The sequence below is a fragment of the Muscardinus avellanarius genome, assembly GCF_963383645.1.
Source record: "Muscardinus avellanarius genome assembly, chromosome: 16".
Classification (NCBI taxonomy): domain Eukaryota; kingdom Metazoa; phylum Chordata; class Mammalia; order Rodentia; family Gliridae; genus Muscardinus; species Muscardinus avellanarius.
In genome coordinates, this window is record NC_137802.1 from 17,482,427 (window position 1) to 17,500,980 (window position 18,554).

At 46.2% G+C, this 18,554-nt stretch overlaps 1 protein-coding gene across 8 annotated transcripts in view; it reads left to right on the forward strand.

Moving 5' to 3' along the window:
* Nucleotides 1–7,315: 7,315 nt before the first annotated feature.
* MINK1 (misshapen like kinase 1) overlaps nt 7,316–18,554 on the forward strand; it is a gene marked incomplete at both ends in the record, with an annotated part of 58,279 nt that continues 47,040 nt past the window's right edge. For all 8 annotated transcript variants that reach the window (XM_080713374.1, XM_080713378.1, XM_080713375.1 and 5 more), the window contains one exon: nt 7,316–7,372. In XM_080713374.1, the coding sequence (XP_080569500.1) occupies nt 7,316–7,372 (57 nt within the window). The remainder of the gene's footprint in view (nt 7,373–18,554) is intronic.

Here is an 18,554-nt window from a genome sequence, read left to right on the forward strand (position 1 = left end):
AAATAAAAATAAAAAAGAGGTATAAGCTTGGTCAGGTGTGGTGGCACAGGCTTGTAATCCCCGTGCTTGGGAGGCGGAGACAGGAGGATCGTGCAGGTTTGAAGCCAGCCTCCCTGGCTTAAGAGACCCTATTTCCAAATAAAAATATAAAATAGGTCTGGGAGTGTAGCCCAGAGGTATAAGGGTTTCCAAGAACCCCAGTACCACCAAAAAAAAAAAAAAAAAGAGGTATAAACTTGAAGTCAGGGAGAACTGGACTTATCACTTAGAAGGTAGATCATCTGGTCAAGTCACATTACTTCTCTGGGCCTCAGTGATCCAGACTGGAATACGAAAATAATACTTATATGACTGGCTTGCTGTAAAGACTTAGTCATTGACCTAAATATTTATTGAGACGTAGGAAGAAACCAAAGCGGGAGACTAAGTTCAGGAAGGCTTCCTGGAAGAGGCGTATGGTGGCTGGGTAGTGAGGAAGAAAGGGGACTAGGTTGCTCTGCCCAATCCTCTCCTTTGACTTCCACTCTCTGATTCTCTCAAGAAGCCAATTCTAAGACCAGTACAGTAGCACATGTATACAATCCTAACTCTTCAGGAGGCTGAGGCAAGAGGATCATAAATTTTAGAATCACAAATTCTAGGCCAGCCTGGTCAACTTAGCAAGACCCTGTCCCCACCTCCAAAAAAAAAAAAAAAGCTGAGGGTGTGGCACATGCCTGCAATCCCAGTACTTGGGAGGCTAAGACAGGAGGATCACATTTGAGGACAGCCTCAGGAACATAGACATAGCAACCTAGTGACACCCTGTTTCAAAACAAAAAATCAAAAGGGCTGAGTATGTAGCTCAGAGGTAGAATGCCCCTGTCCTTGTACCTCTGCCCCCCACCACAGGTCTGGGGATGTGGCCCAGTGGTAGAGCACCCTGGGTTCAAAAAGGCCAGGCGTGATGGTGCACACTTTAATCCCAATACTTGGGAGGCTGAGACAGGAGGATCGCAGGTTCGAAGCCAGCCTCCACAACTTAATGAGGCTTTCAGCAACTTAGACCCTCTTTCAAAATAAAGAATAAAATAGGGCTGTGGGTATAGCTTGGAGGTTGAATGCCCTTGGGTTCAATCCCCAGTGCCACAAAAAAGAAAAGAAAAAAGAAGCTACTTCCATGCAAATAATCTTCCTCCTACACAGAGCAGTCTCTGGGTACTAATTGGCATTCTGTTAATTAGCCTCATTGTAGGCACTAAGTGCATCCTTCCCTAGGGGGACCATTACCTCCTTAACTGTGGAGTAGGGTGGAGGCAGTAGCTACCCCAGGCTGTGCCAGACTTACATGGGATTTCTTTCTTTTCTTTTCTTTTTCTTTTTCTTTCTTTCTTTCTTTTTTTTTTTTTTTTTTTTGTACTAAGGCTTGAACCCAGAGGTATTCTACCTCTGAGCTATACCCCCAGCCTTATTTTACTTTTTTTTTTTTTGTTGCAGTACTGGAGATTAAACTCATTCTACCTCTGAGCTATACCCTCAGCTCTATTTTTAATTATTATGAAACAAGGTCTCACTAAGTTGCGAAGGGCCTCGTGTTGCTGAGGCTGGCTTTGAACCTGTGATCTTTCCTGTCTCAGCCCCCAAGTACTGGGATTACTGGCATATGCCACCACACCTGGCAGTCCTGGATTCTTGATTGGAGGCCAATCATAGTGCAGGTGGAGAAAGCAGGGAGAGAGAGGAATAGACAAAGAGCTTAGGATAAAAACAGTTGGCTTTAGGAGCTGGTGATATTTGTCTAATAAATGTAAGTCCCTGGGTTCAATTCCTGGCACCATGAAATAAAAAAAGAAAAAAGAATTAAGAATTGATTCTAAGCCAGTCGTGGTGGCACATGTTTGTAATCCCAGCCTTTGGGAAGCTGAGACAGAAGGATCACAGTTTGAGGCCAGCCTCAGCTACTTAGGCCCCTTGCAACTCAGTGAGACCTTGTTTCAAAATAAAGAATAAAAAATCTGGCTGGGTGTATAGCTCAGAGGTAGAATGCCCCTGGGTTCCATCCCCAGTAATGCTAAAAAAAAAAAAAAAAAAAAAAAAAAAAAAAAAAAGAATTGACTCTAGCCAGGCATGGTGGCACACACTTATAATCCCTGTACTTGGGAAGCTGAGACAGGAGGATTGCAGGCTCAAGGACAGCCAGAGCAAGTAATGAGACTCTCATCAACCTAGTGAGACCTTGTTTCCAAATAAAAAATAAAATTGGACTGAGCAAATAGCTCCAAGGTAGTTGCCTCTGGGTTCAGTCCTCTGTGCCACACACATACACATACACATGAAATTGGCTCTAGAATAGGGGGTATAGTCAGTGTCAGAGCACATTTGGCATGCCTGAAAGCCTGGATTCAATCCCTAGCACCCCCAAAACAAAAACAAAAACAGGCTGTAGGCCCAGAATGGAGGGAAAGAGTCCTGTTTCCCAAAGTTGGTGGTAGGCTCTGAGGGCAACTAGATCCGTGCAGTATTCATTCACCTCCAAGGATTTTATAATTAGTCTTTTTGTTGTTTGTTTGGTGCAGGGTATTAAACCAGGCCCTTGCTGCATGCTAAGCAGGTGCTCTACCTCTGAGTTATACTCCCAGCCATTCATTCATTCATTCATTCATTCACTCACAGGACTGGGGATTGAATCCAGGGGCATTCTACCTCTGAGCAACACCCCCGGCCCTATTTTTTTATTCTTTATTTTGAAACAAGGTCTCACTGAGTTGCAAAGTGCCTCACTAAATAGCTGAGGCTGTCCTTGAAACACCATCCTCCTGTCTCAGCCTCACAAATGCTGGGATCCTCCTGTCTCAGCCTCCCAAAAGCATGCGCTACCACGCCTGGCTCTATTTTTTTTTTTTTTTTTCCTAACTGGAGATTGAACCCAGAGGCATTCTACCTCCAAGCTACACTCCCATCCCTAGCCACTATTTTTTATTCTTTATTTTGAAACAGGCTCACTGAGTTGCAAAGGGCCTCAGTAAGTGGTGTGCACCACCACGCCTGGCTCTGGCTCTTTTTTATTCTTTATTTGGAATCAAGGTCTCACTAAGTTGCAGAGGGATTCACTAAGTAGCTGAGGCTCACTGTGAACCTGCAATCCTTCTGTCTCAGCCTCCCCAGTACTAGGATTACAAGCATGCACCACCATGTCTAGCTTATTTTTATTTATTTATGTTGGGTGCTAGAAATTGAACCAAGGGCCTGAAAGTGAGCACTCTGATACTGAGCTACATCCCCAGGCCCTGTGGTAGGTAGGTTTGTTTTGTGGCCCTGGATACTGAATCCAGGGGCATTTTACCTCTGAGCTACGTCCAGCCCTATTTTAGTGTGTGTGTGTGTGTGTGTGTGTGTGTGTGTGTGTGTGTGTGTTAACTGGGGATTGAACCTAGGAGCATTCTACCTCTGAGCTATACCCCAGCCCTATTTTTGCTTTTTATTTTGAAATAATCTCATTGACTGTGGAGGACATACGCATCTGAGGCTAGCCAGGAACCTGTGATCCTCCTGTCTCCCAAGTACTGGGATTACAAGCATGTGGCACCACTTCTGGCTTTTTTTTTTTTTTTTTGGTGGTGGTACTGGGAGTAGAACCCAGGAGCATTCTACCTCAGAGCTACACCCCCAGCCCTATTTTTATTCCTTTCTTCTTTTCTTTTCTTTCTTTCTTTCTTTCTTTCTTTCTTTCTTTCTTTCTTTCTTTCTTTCTTTCTTTCTTTCTTTCTGCTGTACCAGGGATGGAACCCAGTGGCATTGTAACTCCAAGCCCTATTATTTATTCTTTTATTTCGAAACAGGGTCTTACTGAGTTGCAAAGGGCCTAAGTAGCTGAGGCTGTCCGCGAACCGCAATCCTCCAGTTTCAGCCTCCCAAATGCTGGGATTACAAGCATATGCCACTACACCCTGCCAGTCTTTTTATTTTTGAAACAGGGTCTCACTGAGTCGCGAAGGGCCTCACTCAGTAGCTGAGGCTCCTGAATGCTGGGATTACAAACATGCATCACCATGCCCAGCCTTTTTCCCTCCCTCCCTTCCTTCCTTTCTTTTTTCTTTTTCTTTCTTTCTTTCTTTTTTTTCCAGTACTGGGGATGGAACCCAGAGGCATTCTACTTCCAAGCTACATCCCCAGTCCTATTTTTTAGTATTTATTTATTTATTTATTTATTTTGCAGTACTGGGATTAACCCAGGGGCATTCTACCTTCGAGCTACACCCCCAGCCCTATTTTTTTTTTTTTTTTTTGGTCTTTTTATTTGTGAAACAGGATCTCATTGAGTTGCAAAGGGCCTTGCTAAGTAGATGAGGCTGTCTGGAGAACCATGATCCTCCAGTCTCTGCCTCCTGAATGCTGTAATTAAAAGTTTGCACCACCACTCCTGGCCTTCTATTCTTTATTTTGAAACAGGATCTCACTAAATTGTAGAGGCCTCACTAAGTAGCTGAGGCTGGCCTCGAACCTGCAATCCTGTCTAGCCTCCCAAGTACCTGGATTGCAATCGTTTGCCACCATGTTCAGCTGCTATTGTTCATTTTGAAAAAGTCTCCTTAAGTTGTAGAGCCTCCACCATCATGCCTGGTTCTAAGCTTATAATTATTGAAGTTGGAGTATGAATACATGGATATGATGAAGATTTATTATCCTCTGTCCTACTTTTGTATATCTTTTAGTTTGTCCATAATAAAAACCTAAAAAAAGGTAAATGATAGAGGTTGTCCTGGACGAGGCTTCAACAAAAGTTAGCATTTTTGTGTGTGTGGGTCTGAGGATAGAACCTAGGGACATTCGACCTTTGAACTACACCCTCAGCCCTATTTTTTATTCTTTATTTTGAAAAAGGGTCTCACTAAGTTGCCGAGGGCCTCACTAAGTAGCTGAGGCTGTTGGTGAACCATGATTCTCTGGTCTCAGCCTCCCGAATGCTGGGATTACAAGCATGTGCCACCACGTCTGGGAAAAGTTAGAATATTAAACCTAACACCATAAATGGGCATGGTGGCACATTTTTGTACATCTGGTACTCAGGAGTCTGAGACAGGAGGATCACAGGTTCGTGACCAGCCTCAGCTACTTAGTGACACCCTGCTTCAAAACAAAAAATACGCAGGATGGTCGGGCATAGTGGCACACACTTGTAATCCCAGCATTCGGGAGGCTGAGACTGGAGAACCTCGGTTCGTGGACAGCCTCAGCTACTTAGTGAGGTCCTTAGCAACTTAGTGAGACCGTTTCAAAATAATAAAAAATAAGGCTGTAGTGTAGCTCGGAGATAGATAGGAATCCAGGAGCCCCTGGATTCTATTCCCAGTATTGAAAAGAAAAAGAAAAGAAAAGAAAAAAGAATACACAGGATGTGGTGGTGCATGCTTGTAGTCCCAGTACTTGGGAGGCTGAGACAGGAGAATCACAGGTTCACTGCCAGCCTCAGCTATTTAGTGAGGCCCTACACCACTTACACCCTGTTTTTGTTTTTTTGTTTTTTTCCAGTACTGGGGATGGAACCCAGAGGCATTCTACTTTCGAGCTATACCACAGCCCTATTTTTTATTCATTATTTAGAAACAGGGTCTCACTGAGTTGCAAAGGGCCTAAGTAGCTGAGGCTGTCCTTGAACCACCATCCTCCTGTCTCAGCCTCCCAAATGCTGGGATTACAAGCGTGCGCCACCACGTCCGGCCATTTACACCCTGTTTCAAAATAAAATAGAAAATAGGTCTGGGAGTATAGCCTGGAGGTATCACTAAATAAATAAATTAATTAAATTAAATTAAAAATTAGGCTGGGGGTGTAGCATGGAAGTAGGATGCCCCAGGGTTCATCCCTAGTACTGCAAAAATAATTAAATAAAAAAATAAAGCCTCCAAATGTGTCTCTAACTCTCTAGATAGTCTGCGTTCATTTAATGAGCACTCCTTGCCTTCCTAAATAAACTTCTTTGCCTCTGACACATGCTAAAATTATTTTCCATCACCTATGTCAAGGTTCCTGCTGGTCCTGAATCCAATCTCCTCACCCTCTGAGAACTCCCTGGGACCCTCTTCCAGAGATATTTTTTCTTCCATGACATTGTTATTGTTGGGAGCGATCTTAAGATTTATACAGACTTCTCCTTCAACTTCACAGTAAAAGAAAACCCCAGGGAAACAAAGCAACTTGCTCAAGGTCACTTCAGTCAGCGGTAGATGGTGACTCCTTGTTCTTACACAAACGCCAGCGAGGCTAATGGCTGGCAGGTGTGCTGTGGGGGAGGCGCTGTGCCAACCTGACGAGATCTAAGGTGTCTTGGGCAGGGTTTGAAGGGATTGGATAATTTCCTTCTCTTCCTTGTTGTCACGGGTAATTCCAGGGATCAACAGATCATTGCTCAAACAGTTCGGCTGTGCACCACTTTGTTAACAGAGGTGCTGGGATAAAGGTCTGCAGTGGGATTCCCTATGCGGAGATCTGAGACCCCTCCTCGACACTCCCCACCCCTGCTAGGGAGGGGATTAAGGGGGTACGCCTGAGACAGCAGCCAGTGCCCCCTACCACCCTTCAGCTCCCACGTGGTTTCTCCAGCCAAGTTCTCACACAGAGGCCCCTCCCTCAGCGGCTCCAGTTGCCATGGCAATTGGGTGGGTGGACAGCCCGTCCTATCTAGAGGCCACCCAGCCCTCGCGTGGGGAGTTACCATAACAACCCCCCTAGTATAGCGGGGGTTGGGTCCCGCCTCCCTTCCCCCGCAAATAGAGAGGTGGGTGGCTTGATTGGCAGCCGGGCACAAGAAAAGAGGGAAAGGGAAGGAAAGGCGTCAAAGGAGACCTACGAAACAAACAGGAGAGAGAAAGGGCAAAAATTAGGGAAAGAGAAGGGAGGGCGTGTGCGCACGCGCGCCAGCTGGTGGGCGCGCTCCGCGGCCGCCCGGGCCGCCGCCCACTTCTCCCACGCCGGGCGCGCGCGGCCTCCGGCCCGGGCGCGCGCCCGTCGCCCGCTCGGCTGCGCCTGCGCGCAGGTGCCGGCGCCGAGGGGGAGGGGAGGCGGGCGCGCTCACGTCACGTTCCCGCCGCCACCCGCCCCGGCGCGCCGCCCCGCGCCTGCGCAGCACAGCCGCGAGGCTCGGGTTGCAGGCTCCGGGGCGAGCGCTCCTGTCAGCCCGTGGGTCGGTCCTCCCGCGGCCCTCCCCTCCGCGTTCTCGGGGGAGGCGCGGTGGAGTCCGCCCCCAGGGCCCCCCGATGGGGGAGAAGCGGCGACGGCGGCAGTGGACTAACCGAGCCGGAGCGTGAGCGGCCCGGGGGCCCCGTTCCCCGCGGAGGCCATGGGCGACCCAGCCCCCGCCCGCAGCCTGGACGACATCGACCTGTCCGCCCTGCGGGTGAGCGCGCCGCCCCCCAGCCTCGCCCCGGTTCCTCTCCCGGCCGCTAGGGAGGGAGCGTGGTAGCTGCACGCTTCACGTGCATCCCAGGAGCCCCCTCCGCCCGCCCGGTCCCCTCGGCGACCCCTGCCCCTTCCGGGCTCCGGCCGCCTCTGGGCCCCCGCCTTCTGCGCTCCCCGCTCCACTCGCTGCAGATTCTGGGGGCCAGTTGGATCCCCACCGGCGGTGCCCCGCCCCCACACTTCCCTGCCACCCCTGCCCTCTCGGGTCCGGTATCCCTTTCCTTCGGGGTTTTGAGGTCATCTCTGAGTTCTCTAAACCCAGCTCCCCCATCACCTGCAGAGGCTTTATTATGCCCCCTCACTTCCTCGGGGCCCTCTTCCCACTCTTGCCCTTACTTCTCTCTCCTTCCTCCCCCTCCTCTTTCTGGGATCCTCCAATTTTGACTTTGCAGGAGCCTTGACAGCCTCCCCCTCATCCCTCTTGCTCTTCCTCGCCCACCCCTGAATCGCAACTCTTCCCGGGTCGGCATTTCAGCCTCCCTACTCCACCCCACACTTCTCACATCTCCCTCGATCCCACCTTCACTTTCCCCTGTCCCTTCTCTCGCGTTTCATGTGCAGCAGTCCCGATCCAGGCATTTCCGGTCTCGGGGTCCCTGAATATTACCTTAGCAGCTCTGCAGCAGTGTGGGGCTGGGAGGATGGACAAGTGCACTCGGGGAGGAGGGAAGCGTTTATTCCCTTCAGAAACTCCAGCCCGGTCCGGGAAGAGGATGTTTACATATATGTGCACACACCAAACGCAAGCTGCATGTGATCCGTCCGGAAGTTTGGAAAAAAGCAGTGGGGGTGGAGGCAATTAGGATCTCTCTAGGGAGGGCTAATTAGGGAAGGGGTTTAGAGGAAACATCGGCAGCAGGAATTTCTTCGGAATACCCACCGATTATCCCACGTGGGTCATTTACTCCTTCAAGAACATACAGCAACATTTGTATATTCAGCAGGAAGCTGAGGCTTTAGGGCAGCAGTCGTGATTTCAAGGTGAACACTCCAGGCTGTCTCTCAGGTGGTCTGATCCTGCGCCCTTCCAACTTTCTCAACTGGCCTAGGTGCAGGGAGAGCAGGGTTTCCCATCGTTGGGTTAGCGCCTCAGGAGGTCCTTGTTCACTTTGTCTTTTGAGCTAGCCAGGGAACACGGCCAGGAGCCGGGAAAAGGCGGTCAGCTGCCCAGGTGCCCCGGATTTGAGAGAGGGAAGAGAGGAATTGAAGAGAGCAGAGTCATGTTGTTAATTGGGTTTCTTTAGGTGACACAGTTTTTTTCCTTGGCATTTCAGGTCATAGTTTGTTTGATGCAGTGTTGGGTTATGAGATCTAACTTGTTGGAGATAAGTTGCTGGTGTGTGTGTGTGTGTGTGTGTGTGTGTGTGTGTGTGTGTGTGTGTGTGTGAAGGCTTTAGGATCAGCTTAGCCGGGGTTTAAACTGGGGTGCTCAGGTCAGTTGGGATACAAGATGCAAATCCAGGCTGTGAGTAAAAGTCCTTTAATGTGTTCTGCTCCAAGATGAATCCCCACATTTTTGCCTGACCTTGGTTATTGATTAACTCTGGCTACAGTTTCTGTGTCCGTGGTGGCTGAACTACAATTACAAAATGGGTGGGTCCAAACCATGACCTTTGGTTTGAACCTTGTGGGACTCAGCTTCTCTTTCCCTTGGGCTTCTGTTTTCTTTTAGCCTCTTTTGGTAGTTTGGCCTGGACCCTCAACCTGGGATTTCCAGCAATTCTGCATATACTCTCTGACCTTTGGATGTGATATTTCCCTTTTGGACTTCCATACTTGAAGCAATGTTAACCTTCCTCAGTTACCTCCCGCCCCTATTCTCCCCTCAAGATAGCCAGGTGTCTGCTCCCTGTGCTCCGTCCTGCCTTGCACTTCTGAAGAAAGCATTCTGTGTTCCACCCTACCACCCCAGAGCTCCAGGACTGAGGGAGAGCTGTGCGTCCTTTGAAATAGAGCTGAAGAGGGCCTGCTTTCTCCTTGGTGCTGATCTTTTCTCAGTGCCTGTCCCCTCCCACTCCACCAGAGAGCTGCTGTAGCTCTGGCAAGCAGGTAGCTCAGCCATTACTTGTGCTTTGCATTCCTGTGTGCTTTGCAGAGAGAAACGTTAACCTGGAGAATTAGCAGCAAAGGGTGTCTCCCTTTCCTTACTTCATCTTGTGTTGGGCGCTGGGGTGGGAGAAGTAGTTATGCAGCATTTACTAGCTGGCCTTAAAGAGCCCAAGATGTCTCTCTCCTCCTGTTTCAAGATAAGACTTGGTTTTCAGCTGGTGATGATAGTAATAGTCTGATATTAGGGAAGATTGGATTGCACTCATCTCTTAGCTATGTGTTAGGGAGGCCAGATGGACCTGCCACCTGGTGACTGCGGTCACCTTTGACTTCTCTGAGGCTCTCTTTCTCCACTAACATGGTACCTTGATGTGGTGGGGAGAAGCATGGGGCCTGAAGTTGGATTCCTGAGCTCAAGTCCTGCTTCCTCGCTTCCTGTATAAATGAGCTCAGGTCCCCTTTGCCCTTACTCTCTTTGCTCACTCTGCAAAGAGCCTTCTCGTTTGTTTGTTCTTTCTTTTTCTTTTTTCTCTTTCTTTGTGTGTGTGTGTGTGTGTGTGTGCACTGGGGGATTGAATCCAGGGACATTTTCCCTCTGAACTATACGCCCAGCCTTATTTTACTTATTTATTTATTTATTTATTTATTTGTAATACTGGGGATTGAACCTAGAAGCATTCTATCTCCAAGTTATACCCCAGCCTGCTTCTATTTCTAATTTGGAAACAGGGTCTTGCTAAGTTGCCAAGGCTGACTTAGAACTTGCAATTCTCCTGTCTCAGACTTCCAGTACTGGAATTACAAATGTGCTCCACCACACCTGGCTTCTATTTTATTTTTATTTATTTGGTGTGTGTGTGTGTGTGTGTGTGTATGTGTGTGTGCACGCATGTGTGTGTCACTGGATGGAACCCAGGAGCTTTCTACCTCTGGGCTACACCCCCAGACCTATTTTATATTTTATTTGGAAAAAGGGTCTTACTAAGTTCCTGAAAGCCTAAGTAGCTGAGGCTGGCCGAGAACCTACAGTCCTTCTATATCAGCCTCCCAAGTACTGGGATTACAAGCGTGCGCCATCACGTCCAGCTTTATCTTTATTTTGAAATAAGATCTCACTAGGTTGATGAGAGTCTCACTACTTGCTGAGGCTGTCCTCGAACCTACAATCTCCTGTCTCAGCCTCCCAGAACTTTCCCCTTTTTTTCTTTTTTTTTCTTGTGGGTCTGGAGATAGAACCCAGGGGCATTCAACCTCCAAGCTATACCCCCTGCCCTATTTTTTATTCTTTATTTTGAAACCAGGTCTTACTAAGTTGCAGAGGGCCTCACTAAGTAGCTGAGGCTGTCCATGAACTGCGATGCCTCCCGAATGCTGGGATTACAAGCGGGCGCCACCACGCCCGGCAGAGCCTTCCTTTTCTAAGCTCCATTTATGTTCTGTATATTGGGAATAGTAATAGTACTGAACTTAGTGTTGCCAAGGATTCAGTGAAGTGCTGCACATTAAGTACTTAGTCCATTTCCTGGAACAAAGTGACCACATATGTGTTAGTTCTTATTTCTGTTATCTGAGAATCCTTCCAGGACAACTGTATCTGAAATAGCACTCCCTCCCCTGCTTTATTTTTATTTAAAATTTTATATAGCATTCCCATAGTCTGTTTTAGCTTTCTTCATAGTATTTATCACCAGCTGACATAGACTTATTTCTGTCAACTTCAACTAACATGCACATTCAGTCTGGGGATGTAGCTTAGTGGCAGAGTGCATGCTTAGCATATGCAAAGCCCGGAGTTCAATACCTCTAATCGCACACATAAGATAAAATGACAGCTGGCATGGTGGAATATACCTGGGAGGCTGAGAAAGGAGAATTGCAGGTTTGAGGTCAGCGAGTTAACTTAGTGAGACCCTGTTCCAAAAAAATTTTTTTTTTTTTTTTTTTTTTTTTTTTGGTGGTACTGGAGTTCCTGGACACCTTTCTACCTCTGGGCTACACTCCCAGACACCTATTTATTATATTTTTATTTGGAAACAGGGTCTCTTAAGCCAGCTAAAGCTGGCTTCGAACCTGCGCGATCCTCCTGTCTCAGTGTAGCTCAGACAGAGAACACCCCTGGGTCCGATCCCCAGCACTACAGTAAAATAAAATGTAGTACTGGGTGTGGTGGCATACTCTTGTAATCCCTGTATTTGGGAGGTTGAACCAGGAAGATCACAGGTTCATAGCCAGCCTCAGCTACTTAGTGAGGCCCTCCACAACTTAGTGAGACCCTGTTTCAAAAATAAAGAATAAAAGGGCTGGGTATAGCTTAGGAGGCTTAGAGGGGAAGATGGCAGGTTCAGGGCCAGCTTCAGCTATTTAGTGATACTCTTGCAACTTAGACCCTGTTTCAAAATAAATAATAAAAAATAGGCCTGTGGGTGTAGCTCGTAAGTAGAATGCCCCTGAGTTCCATCCCTAGTACCACAAATAATAATAATAATAATAATAATAATAATAATATAATAATAACAACAAAAATAATAATAAAATAGGGCTAGGGCTGTAGCTCAGAGATAATGTTCTTGGGTTCAATACCAGTATCTATCTATCTATCTCTCTCTCTCTCTCTCTCTCTCTCTCTCTCTCTCACACACACACACACACACACACACACACGTAAGTTCTGTAGAAAATGGAATTTTGACTGTTTTGTTCATTTTTGTATCCCCAGTTCCTAGAACAAAGTTTTGCACACAGTAGGGGCCCAAATGTTTGTTAAATGAGTGTGTATAGTGAAAGCTCTTAGTATAATGCTTGCTTAGAGAAAGTATTTAATGTCAACAGGCTTATTAGGCTTCTTTTCCTCTTTTTGTATACATGATTAAGACTTTATATTTTCTTTCTTTTTTTTTTTAATGTGTGTTGTATTAAGGATTGAACCCAGGGGGCATTCTAACTCTGAGCTACCCAGCTCTGTTTTTAGAATTTTAAATTTTAGTGGCTCATGCTTGTAATCCAAGTACTTGGGAGGCTGAGACAAAAGGATCACAGATTGGTGGCCAGCCTCAGCAACTTAGTGAGGCCCTCTACAACTTAGACTGTTTCAAAAATAAAGAATAAGATGGGCATGGTGGCACACACGTGTAATCCCAGCATTTGGGAGGCTGAGACAGGAAGATCATGTTTCAAGGACAGCCCTTTGCAACTCAGTGAGATCCTGTTTCAAAATAAAGAATAAAAAGTACGTCTGGGGATGTCACTCAGTGGTAGAATGCCCCTGGGTTCCATCCCCAGTACGGCAAAAAAAATAGAGAGAAAGAAGGAAAGAAGAAGCTAGTCGTAGTGGTACACCTTTGTAATCCCAGTATTTGGGAGGCTGCAACAGGAGGATCATGATTCTCAGACAGCCTCAGCTACTTAGTGAGGCCCTGGCTAAAAAATTAGTTTGAAACTGGGTCTCACTAAAGTTTTTAAGGACCTTACTAAGTTGCCAGGTTGGCTGTGAACCTGTGATCCTCCTATCTTATCCTCCCAAGTACTGAGATTATCAGCAGGTACCTGTTCATGGCTAGGGATGTGGCTCAGTGGTAGAGTGCTTGCCTCTGCAAAGCCCTGGGTTCAAACCCGATATTAAATAAGACAAAACTGTCTTTACTGAGAGGCGTTTGGACTCATACCTTGTCTTGTGGTAAACAGAATTTTGAAAGGCTCCATCTGAGCAGTGGTCCTTGAAATAAAGTTAGGATTATTCAAGAGAAAATTTGGCCCTCTTGTTTCAAGCCTTCTTTCTCTGTGTCCAGGGCTGGTTAGGTTCCAGAAGAATCCTCTGACTGGAAATTTTGGCTTCTCACAAAGGATAAAGTAAGCGCGAGTAACTGGGAGGAGGGGGAGACCCTGGCTGGCTGCTGTTCTTTTGCATTGTGCATTTGGGTTGACCCACTTCATAAATCAAACATTCTCTTTTCTGTCCTTGAAACCATGGAGCTGGATTCACTGTGGCTCTGTGGAAATAATATCATGGAGCATAGTCAAGAAGAACTCGTTGTTAGGTGGTAGTTGCTGACAGCGATGTTCTTTTTCAAATGGCTGTGTGCTGTTGTGTCTGTTCTGAGGCAAAGCCTCTTCCTCAACCTTCTCATCTCCGGCAGCACCACTTGGGAAGCTGGCAGTTCGAGGCATGCATTTCTAGGCTGCCGAGCAGTGTGAGACTGCTGTGTTCTCGTGCGCTGGCTCTCCCAGTGTTGACGACATATGCTGTAGGCAGGGGCGTGAGGCACTAACCTCCAGCAGCAGAGGTGAAGGCATTTAGTGAATTTTTTTCCTTGAAAAGTACACATGGGGGATGGGATCATTCAGGGAGCTTGTGTCATTGGGAGTGAAAGTGAAATGCTGTTTTGGCAAAATGCTGGAAGAAAGATTACAGAGAAATTTGCTGAAATTAGGTGTTTGGCCTTCCCCAGACAAGGGCCAGGAGATACCACCACCCTGGTGCTGTGGTATTTAGCAATACATGAAAGGGAAGTTCTTTGGGAAAGTAGGGTTTTTTGTTTGTTTTGTTTTGTTTTTTGTTTTTGTTTTTTGATGGTACTGGGGTTCCTGGAAACCCTTTTACCTCTGGGCTACACTCCCAGACCTTTTTTTTTTTTTTTTTTTTTTTTTGGTGGTACTGGGGTTCCTGGAAGCCCTTCTATCTCCGGGGTACACTCCCAGACCTATTTTTACATTTTTATTTGGAAACAGGGTCTCCTAAGCCAGCGCGCGCGGCTAGCTTCGAACCTGCGCGATCCTCCTGTCTCTGCCTCCCAAGCGCGGGGATTACAAGCGTGCGCCACCACGCCCGGCATACTCCCAGACCTATTTTATACTTTTTCATTTATTTGGAAACAGGGTCTCTTAAACCAGCGCGGCCCTCCTGTCTCTGCCTTCCAAGCGCGGGGATTACAAGCATGCGCCACTATGCCCGCCAAAAGTAAGGTTTTTGACAGTTAAGATAATAGTAAGAAGGTCAGAATCAGGCATAGTGGGATATACCTATAGGATATACCTATAATTCCAGTACTTGAGAGGCTGAGACAGGGATTGCAGATTCGAGACCAGCCTCAGCAACTTAGCAAGACCATGTTTAAAAATTAAAAGGGGCTGGGTATATAGCTTGGACATAGAATGCCCCTGGGTTCAATTCCCAGTATACCCCCATCAAGAAAAAAAAAAAAAAAAAAGGTAAGCAAGAGAGCCAGCTGGTCCATCCCCTTACTCTTGCCCCAAGAGCTCACTAACATGACGCCATATAGCATCCCAATTGCAGTCTGGTCTCTGTTCCTTTGAGTTGTGAGCTGCATGCCTACGACAGGGTAGCACATTACAGTGTGGGTTATGTACAGCATCCTCATTTGTCACTTAAGGGACAAGGTAGCAGAAAGTGTGTGGCTGCTCTTGACAAGTTTGTGATCTAGTGTGGGTCTGTAAAGAATGCAGTAACCTCTCAACCCAGCAACCTTCAACTGCTGGACAGGAGAGCATCTCCAAAAGCCATCAGAGAGCCCGCCTGCTGAACCTTCCTAGCATCAGAGAAAGTTGTCAGGACTCCTCTCCCATGTCAGCAGCCAGCCAGTCAGATAGATGGTGACCCAGCATCGTCAGGCTGCTGTTAAAGCAGCCTCTAGACCCTATGGAAGGATGTGATGTTGTGCTCACCACTGCAGTAAGCTGTTTTACCACAGTCTGGAAGCGTCTACTTAACACCTTTGCAAGCTCGGCTCTCCTTTTCCCATCTTTTCCTTTCTTTCCTTTTTGTAGAGACAGGGTCTTGCTATGTTGCCCAGACTGATCTTGAACTCATTTTTGTTGTTGTTGTTTTGGTACTGGGAATTGAACCCAAGGACTATTCTACCCCTCAGCCCTATTTATTTTATTGATGGTAAAGGGAATTGAGCCCAGGGGCAGTCTCCCTTTGACCTACACTCCAGCCATATTTTATTTTATTTTTTGTTTTGATACAGGGCCTCAATAAGTTTTTGAGCGCTAACCTTGAACTTCAGCCTCCCAAGTACTGGGATTATAGACATGTGTCCAGGTGGCCTTGAATACCTGGGCTGAGTAGCTGGGACTGTAGGTGCATACTACTAAACTCAGCCAGGTTCTCCTTTTCTTAGCTGTTAGTGCTTTCCTCAATATCTTAGAACCCTCAAGGTTGGGACATTTTTGTTAAATCTGATTACTGTGAGTGACACACATTTTCTATTGTCCCGTGGTTAGTGGTCAATCATCTTGAAATCTGTTGTGCGTTTCTCACCCCTTTCTGTACCTACTTTATCTCTCTATCCCACTCAATCTCTTCTTCCCTAGGTTGAAGAAATGGAACAAAATAAATTAATAAGTTAATTCTTAAACATTTCTTTGAAGTGCCCATAGACTATAAGAGGCTGCAGAAGCATGCTTTCGTAGAAAACCCACCTGCAGCTCATATTCACACTCCTCTCTCCAATTCTTGCCATTCTCCTCCCAGCCAACCAGTCCTTGACTTGAATCTGGGATTCTACTCAGTCTCTAGGAAGCTCCTCTACAGGGTAATTGAAATGGTACTTGAGAGTCTTTGTTCTTACTAAAGATAGGAAATAGTCAGGTGGAGGGGACCCAACGGAGATCCTGGAAATGTTGTTCAATGTTCAGACAGCCCGAGGATGTACCTGCTAACTATAGATAGGATTTCATGTTCTGGTTGAGAAAAGACCTAGAACTAGGCACAGAGAACACAGTGATGAATGGGACACATGATTTTCGTAGTCTTGCAGTGGGAGAGACATAATCAAATAATCATATACTATTGGCCCTCAGTTTCACAGTAGATTCAGAGTTTCACATCAATGGATTCAACCAATCTTGGAGAGAAAAAAAATGCTTCTGTACTAAACATGGGCAGACTTTTTTCATGTCACAATTCTCTTTTTTTTGCGGGTCTGGGGATGGAACCCAGGGGCATTCGACCTCCGAGGTACACCCCCTGCCCTATTTTTTATTCTTTATTTTGAAACCAGGTCTCACTGAGTTGCAGAGGGCCTCACTAAGTAGCTGAGGCTGTCCACAAACCTCGATCCTCTGGGTCTCAGCCTCCTGAATGCTGGGATTACAAGCGTGCCCCACCACGCCCAGCTCACAATTCTCTTTTAAACAATGCACTATAGCAACTATTTACACTGTTAGTATCCTAAGACATCTAGAAATTATTTAAAGTATACAGGAGTGCTGGGCTTGGTGGTACATGCTTGTAATTCCAGCATTCGGGAGGCTGAGATTGGAGGATCACGGTTCCCAGACAGCCTCAGCTACTTAGTGAGCATCTTTGCAACTCAGTGAGACCCTGTTTCAAAATAAAGAATAAAAAACAGGGCCTGGAGCCGGACGTGGTGGCGCATGCTTGTAATCCCAGTATTTGGGAGGCTGAGACAGGAGGATCGTTCAGGTTCAAAGCTAGCCTCAGCTACCTAGTGAGGCTCTCAGCAACTTAGTGAGACCCTGTTTTCAAACAAAATATATAAAGCAGATTTGGTTGTATAGCCTGGAGGTAGAAGGCCCCTGGGTTCCATCCCCAGTACCGCAAAAAAAAAAAAAAAAAAAAAAAAAATAGGGCTGGGAGTGTGGCTCAAAGGTAGAATGCCCCTGGGTTCTATCCCCAGTACTGAATAGATAAATAAATAAATAAATTAATTAATTAATGAAGAAAGAAAGAATGAATGAATGAATACAGGACAAGTGTGTAAATAGGATAATATTTTATATAAGGGTCTTGAGCACCCACAGATTTTGGTATTTTGGGGTGTCCTGGAACTAATCCCCCATGGATATTGAGAGACATCTGTGTATATAAAATTTTAAGCCATGATAAGAACTGTAACAGGAAACTTTAGTATGCCATGCATACCTAAAATAATATTTGTTTTTATGTTTTTATTTTTATTTTTTTGGTACTGGGAACTGGTACTTTGAGATACATCCCCAGGCCTTTTTCTTTTTTTTTTTAATTCTTGTAAAAATTTATTTAAGCCAGACATACAAGCACACACTTGTAATCCCAGTATTTGGGAGGCTGAGACAGGAGGATCATGGATTCATGGCCAGCCTCAGCTACTTAGTGAGACCATTCTCAACTTAGACCCTGTTTCAAAATCAAGAATTTAAAATAGGGCTGGGGGTATAGCTCAGAGGTAGAATGCCCCTGGGTTCAATCCCCAGTATTTAAAAAAAATATTTATTTATGTATTTATTTACTTTGTAGTACTGAGGATTGAATCCAGAGGCATTCTAACTCTGAGCTATACCCCAGCCCTATTTTTATTTTGTGGTACTAGGGATTGAACCCAGGGGCATTCTACTTCTGAGCGACACCCTCAGCTCTATTTTTTATTTTATTTTATTTTGTTTGTGGTACTGTGGATGGAATCCAGGGGCATTCTAAATCTGAGCGACACCCCCAGACGTATTTTTTATTCTTGATTTTGAAACAGGGTCTCACTGAGTTGCAAAGGGCCTCACTAAGTAGCCGAGGCTGTCTGCGAGCAGTGATCCTCTGGTCTCAGCCTCCCAAAGGCTGGGATTACAAGCTTGCGCCACCACGCCTGGCTTATTCTTTATTTTTAAAATCTCACTAAGTTGCAGGGGGCCTCAGGAAGTAGCTGAGGCTGGCCAGGAGCCTGCAGTCCTCCTATCTCAGCCTCTGAGCCACCCAAGTTCTGGGATTACAAAAGTGTGCCCAGCTTTTTATTTTTTAATTTTTAATTAACTAATTAATTAATTATTGCAGTACTGGGGATGGAACCCAGAAGCATTCTGCCTCCAAGCTACACCCCCAGTCCTATTTTTTAATCTTTTTACTTTTTGAAACAGGGTCTCACTGATTTGGGAAGGGTCTTGCTAGGTAGCTGAGGCTGTCCGCAAACTGCTATGCCTCCGGTCTCTGCCTCCTGAATGCTAGGATTACAAGCATGCGCCACCATGCCTGACCTTTTTTTTTTTTTTTTTTTTTTTTTTTGTGGGTCTGAGGATGGAACCCAGGGGCATTCAACCTCTGAGCTACACCCCCTGCCCTATTT